Source organism: Pimephales promelas, chromosome 13, assembly GCF_988280905.1.
Source record: "Pimephales promelas chromosome 13, fPimPro1.hap1.1, whole genome shotgun sequence".
NCBI lineage: Eukaryota > Metazoa > Chordata > Actinopteri > Cypriniformes > Leuciscidae > Pimephales > Pimephales promelas.
This window is the reverse complement of record NC_142781.1, coordinates 27,162,771-27,168,770: the sequence shown is the minus strand read 5'-3', so window position 1 is coordinate 27,168,770 and position 6,000 is coordinate 27,162,771. Positions and strand designations below refer to the sequence as shown.

The 6,000-nt window shown below is 35.9% G+C and overlaps 1 protein-coding gene across 1 annotated transcript; it reads left to right on the top strand.

Moving 5' to 3' along the window:
* Positions 1–705: 705 nt before the first annotated feature.
* Positions 706–1,898, top strand: cited2 (Cbp/p300 interacting transactivator with ED-rich tail 2). The gene is made up of 2 exons (XM_039693472.2): positions 706–875; positions 1,097–1,898. The coding sequence occupies exon 2, from the start codon at positions 1,101–1,103 to the stop codon at positions 1,767–1,769; it is 669 nt and encodes a 222-aa protein (XP_039549406.1). The 5' UTR covers positions 706–875; positions 1,097–1,100; the 3' UTR covers positions 1,770–1,898.
* The last annotated feature ends 4,102 nt before the right edge of the window (positions 1,899–6,000 follow it).

The following is a 6,000-nucleotide window of genomic DNA, read 5'->3' as shown; positions in this document are numbered from 1 at the left end:
TTAAACTTCAGACATGCAATTCTGCAAAGTATAGTTTATGTATAAATTCCATTATTAGAATAATCTTGGTCATCACACAAAAACATCTTCAATGTTTAATTAGTTTACATGGTTATGAAAATAAAATAAAAATAACCTAGGAAATGTTCTGGGAAGGTTATATTTGGGTAATAAAAATAAAACCTAAAAACCAGGGAACATTCTGGGAAGGTTCTCTTTATGTTCTAAAAAAAAAAAAAATAACCTATAGAGAATGTTAGCACTTTCTTATTTGTTTCACATATACCAAAAAAAAAAATGAGAACATTAGGGGAAGGGGAACGTTTCGTGTTGGCTGGGCAAAACTTACTTTCACTACTTTCAGGTGCTTTTTACTTGTCAGAGTAAGTTTATTTCAAATGAAAATGATATTAAAACATTACTAACACACCAGTGTTTAATAAAATAGCATTGTATATTTAATTGCTTCTATGAAAACTAGTTTCTTGTTATTCAACAGATTCAGGAAAAAACAAACATTGTAAGCACTAACACCGAACAGTAAAGCTGTTATTAAAAGACGCTAGTTTGTAGGAATAGCCTCCATGATAATCCGGCTTGCCACAGGCTGGAGTGTAATCAGATTGAAGGTTGGCTTTGCTCCGCCCATGGCTTGATTGTATATGAGTGCTGACCGAGAAGCATGCAGCAGTTTTTTTCGTTATGTTTTTGATGCGGCGGCTTGCGCTGAATGCGTTCTGTATTTGGAGAGCATACGCTTTTTATTGACTTGGATTAGGAGGGATTGTAAACTCTTTCATCTCTGGGATTGTCAGTTACTTTTTGCTGTTGCCGACTGCGGTGGTGCGACGCACTCAGCAGATTCAAGCAGAGAGGTAAAGGTTACAAAGTTTAGCCTGCTTATGAATGTTTATGACATGGTTAGAAGCGTGCGCGTTTACGCGTGCATGTTGCAAATAAGCTTCGCTTGAATGTTTTCGCACCAAATCATAATGCCCTTTGCGAGATTGCCGAATTATCGGCACTATATTTTTAGCCACGCGGATTTTAGATAGGCTATTAACTTTTAAATTAACTTTTGCTAACTGTTTTCCAGGGGAATGGTTGACCGAATGATGGCAATGAACCATGGACGTTTCCCAGATGCTGTGAATGGGCATCAGCACTCCGCGCGCAGGATGGGAATGGGACAGTTTTCCAACGCGCTTCCACAGCAACAACACTATAACGTTATCATGGGAGATCACATGCATTACGCGGGAGGGAATGTAAACGCAAACCACGGGATCCGGCATTCCATGGCCTCTGGGAATAACGTAAACGGAGGGATGCCCAATGGCAACTTGCCTGCCCGCTTTAACTCCCAGTTTGTCGGACAAGGGCAGCAGCTCGCTGCCAGCATGCAGTTGCAGAAGCTCAACACGCCTTACTACGGTCACCTCACGCATCCTTCCCATCATCACCATTACATGCACGAACTGCACCCGGCCAGTCACCAGTTAAACGGGACAGGACAGCAGTTCCGAGACAGTAACGCTAAGCAGAACGCGTCTGGGGTTCCTCTGCCTGGCCATCACATGCCTGCAGCAATGCTGCCCCCCAACGTTATCGACACGGATTTTATTGACGAGGAGGTCTTGATGTCACTGGTGATAGAAATGGGCTTGGACCGAATAAAGGAGCTGCCAGAGCTGTGGTTGGGACAGAACGAGTTCGATTTCATGACAGACTTTGTTTGTAAGCAACAGCCCAGCCGAGTGAGCTGTTAATCTCACGATTTTTTTCCCAGTTTTTGTTCATTCTCTGGCTTTGTCCTTTTTTTATTTTTAATGAGGTATTACTGGTGTGTTTTCTTGGATCCGTAAATCACAGGGTTCCCACGGTCCTGGATATATGAGGGAATTTCAAAAGTGTGATTTTTCAGGCCTGAAAAAATCATGGAAATGTGTGTGGTCAATATCAATTTTCTCTGGTTATGCTCAAGTAAATCTTAGGCTAAAATGAATGTGATCTCTACATCTTTAAAAAAAACAATCCTTCAAATTGCAAATGACTGGAGAAGTCATGACCAAAATCATATACATTCATTGGTCAGAAATTGTGGGAACCCCGTGGGAACGATAAACCCACAAAACATAACAGCCGTGGAAGTGAATCATTCAAGAGCAAACTTTTATCAGCTGGTTCATGCCATTATGTAACAGAAATGGATTTTTGTTTTGCATGAGGATGGTTTGGACACCCAAGAATCATGCTATGCATCACATACACAGGGGCTGGAGAGTGAGAAAGGCAAAAAATAAAAATGATATTGCCAAGAAAGTCTGTTTAGTATTAATGTAGCAGGCAAAAAAACAAAAACAAACAAAAAAAAACATGTTTTGTTCCTTCAGACCTCCAGTGATATCAGATGTCAGTGAATGCATATTCTAAATAATGTTGGTGGTTATGTGACATGATTGTAGATAATAGTGTGTAATTGTCTCAATCAACATTGTACTATAAACTCTATTGGCCATATTTACCAGAACCCTGTGCTGCTCAGAGATTCACTGAACTGTGAGCAGATGCTTCAAGTTGTTCTTCTCTCCACCCTTTCCACATCTTCTCAGGCCTATGTTGCCTCCATGACGCTTGTGTGTATATCAGAGCCTAAAAACATTTATTGAAGTGATATGAATGTGAGCGAGAGTGCGCATTTACCGGTTACTCTATATGCTTAATTGAGTACAGTGTATGGAAAAGACATTCCGATCCTGAATGTCATAGTCTGAAATGTTGTAAAGAAAAGGGAATGTGGAAATATCCCAACGCAGAAGAGTTTCATCTTCATCGGTTTTCAAAATAGATAGACCACTGTGCTTATTATAGTATGCGGTACATGGCAATACTACTGTGTTGAGGCTTTCTAGGAAAGTTTTACAGTATTTTTGTATATTTTTAGAAAAAAAAAATGTTAATTTATTATATTTTAATTTGCAAACATGAATAAAGCAGCAGAGGCTCATTACTGAAGTCAATGCTATGTTCTTTTTGGGTGTCAGCATCATTTATGATTCCAAATTTTGGTTATGATGTTCAGTTTTTTTAATTAAAGTTCTGTTCCAATCAACATATTACTATATGTTTGTTGTAACATCATAAATCTGCAAATAACATATGCAAGAGTTTAATTTTGTTTTATTCTTAATTAACTCAAGTGAAAGTGAACATAAATATAGAATATACTTTTCTTAGTCTTTAAATTATGTAATCTGACACATAGGCCTTTTTTTAATCAGAACAAGGTATGAACATTTCAAAAAAGCTTACTGTAGATGTGCATTTAAATGCAAGACAAAGTGCTGGGTACAGCATCCAGTTTCACTGCATTAATAATTATCATGCAAATAGGTAGCATTCAGCAGACTTTGTCCTGCAGTGAAATTGAAGCTTCTCAGAGTTGTCAGCTTACTAGTGCCAAGCACAGTCTAAAAACCATCAAGTGTTGATAGACTCTGTTATATGACTGAGCATTAGCATAATTTTGGAAATCATAGCTCACCCTCATTCCTTCAAGACAAGAACTGTATTTAACAATGATATCAAATGTTCTTCCAGACTTATTTGTAATGCAAATATGATTATGTAAATGATGAAAAAAAATGTAATGCTAATGTAATGTGTCTTAGGAATCATCTGTAATCATATCTAAAATGGTTGAGGGATACTTCACTCAAAAATTAGAGTCCGTCATCATATATTCACCCTCATGTCGTTCCAAACCCATACGACTTTGTTTAATCTTCCAAACACAAATTAAGATATTTTGAATGAAATCTGTCCCTCCACTTAGGCATTGTAAAAATGAATCCATATGAATCAAGCTGTTTAATCCATGCCTTGTGTAGAGATACAATCACTTTATATGGTGAAAATGTTTCAATTTAGGCTTTTATGTACCTTTACATTGAAAACTTGATTCATTTGGATTGATTTTGCCTTTCTGAGCTTTTTGGATCTTCTACATTTTTATTACCTGGGCTTTCAATTGGGTGACAAGTTTCAAGTTTCATATCTTAAAGTGTTTTGAAGGTTAACCAAAGTCTTATGAGTTTTGAACAACCTGAAGGTGAGTAAATTATGACTCTTTTCATAATTCTGAAATTATGAATTATGAAATAGGCTCATTTTACAATTCCCTCAGGGTTAAACATTTGGGTTTTACCATTTTCGAATCCATTCAGACGATTTTCTGATATTTAGAAGAATATCAGTAACCAGAGAGTTTCTGGTCTCATTGACTTCCAAAGTAGGAAAAAAAAATTACTATGGAAGTCAATGAGACCATATCAGAAAATCGGCTGAATGGATTCGAAAACGGTAAAAACTCAACTGTTTAACTCTGGGGAAATTGTAAAATGAGCCTATTTCCAAAAAAAAAGTGGAGTATCCCTTTAAGAACAGACCTTTCATTAACAGTACATAGCCTACATTTTCTACTGTCTAAAAAAATGGGATTTAAACATTTTTAAAGTACAATTCAAAACTGTTTTTAAAATCCTTCTCAACATAAAGTGCTAAATGAATTAGGACATAATAATACACTCAATTCAACGAGTTCCTTATTGAAGGAGCTATTTTGCTACAAATTTTGTTCAAATGATGCCACTTTAATTGTAGTTGCATGGCTTCCCTGTGGTGATATTGACTTATAATGGATGTTTCAGTAATGACATTTAACCAATAGGATATCTCCAACCTCCTGCTCCCATGCTAAATGTGAAGGAGACCCTCATGTAAAGAGCCTGTGGAGTTAAACTGTGTGTTTGATGGCTAAGTTCTCAAGTTCCTTCCTTCATTAGTTCTTGCAAAGGCAATTATTCAGAGCACCATTATGTATCCATTACAGCAAGTTAATTTGAAAAGAATTTTAAACACAGCTTATATCAATAATTGAGACTAATAAAAAGGAAATGTCATGAGACTCCCCAATGAATATTGCAGAGAATATGCGGGCACACGCTCTTTCTCAAGGTCTGCCGTCCTTCAGATTTTTGGCAGAGCTTCAAATTCTGCCACTTCATTCAGAATCAAGTAAAAAAAAAAAGAGAGACAGACTCGTGGAAGTGGAGGAGAATTAAAACCATCTTATTTGCGACGAGGGAAATTACATTTACAGAGCAGGGCAGAGATAAGTAAGAATGGTAATTACGGAAACACATAGGCATCGTTACTGAGAAACGAGGAGTGGAAGTGGAATGCTAAACGCTCCGGTGAATATCTGTCATCAATAGGAAATCCATTTTTGGGGGAATAATTTGTCTGTGTCAGATATACTCTGCTCATTTGTAATGAATGATTGCATTTAATCAACGATCCATATAGTATAAAACTACATATTTCACATTGAAAAAGACACTATATCCTTAAAGAGTAACATACTTCAGTGGCTGCCTTGCTCAAGGAGATCTTTGCACATGGAGCCGCATAACTTTCCGAGCCAATCATCTGAGCCGTAAATGTCATATGACTAATCCTTCTGGAACATGAGAACAAACAGTGTCATCAAAGGAGGTAGACAAGGAAAACTTATAAAAATTTACATTTCTTTTTAAAAAGAATCGGTAATCATCTACAAAGTATAATACAAATATTTAATCAATAAAATATACTACTATAATATATATACAAATACTACTGGTTAAAAGTTTTAAATATAGGGTAAGTAAGGAATATATATATTTTGATAGAAATTACAACTTTTATTCAGCAAGGATTTATTATTATTTAATTAATCAATTCTAGACTGACGCTGCTGAAAAAAATAAGCTTTACCATCACTGGAATACATTAAATTACAACATAGAGCAAATTTTAATTATATTTCACAATATGACTGTTTTACTGTATTTTTTTTTACTGTTTTAGTTTTTTACCGTATTTTTCAAAAACTTAAAAAAAATAAATAAATAAAAAAAAAAACTTTTTAACAGTAGTGTATGTTAATAAACTCTAAAC

Excerpts from the sequence above, each read along its gene's own strand:
- cited2 (XM_039693472.2), top strand. The coding sequence starts at position 1,101 with ATGGTTGACCGAATGATGGCAATGAACCATGGACGTTTCCCAGATGCT.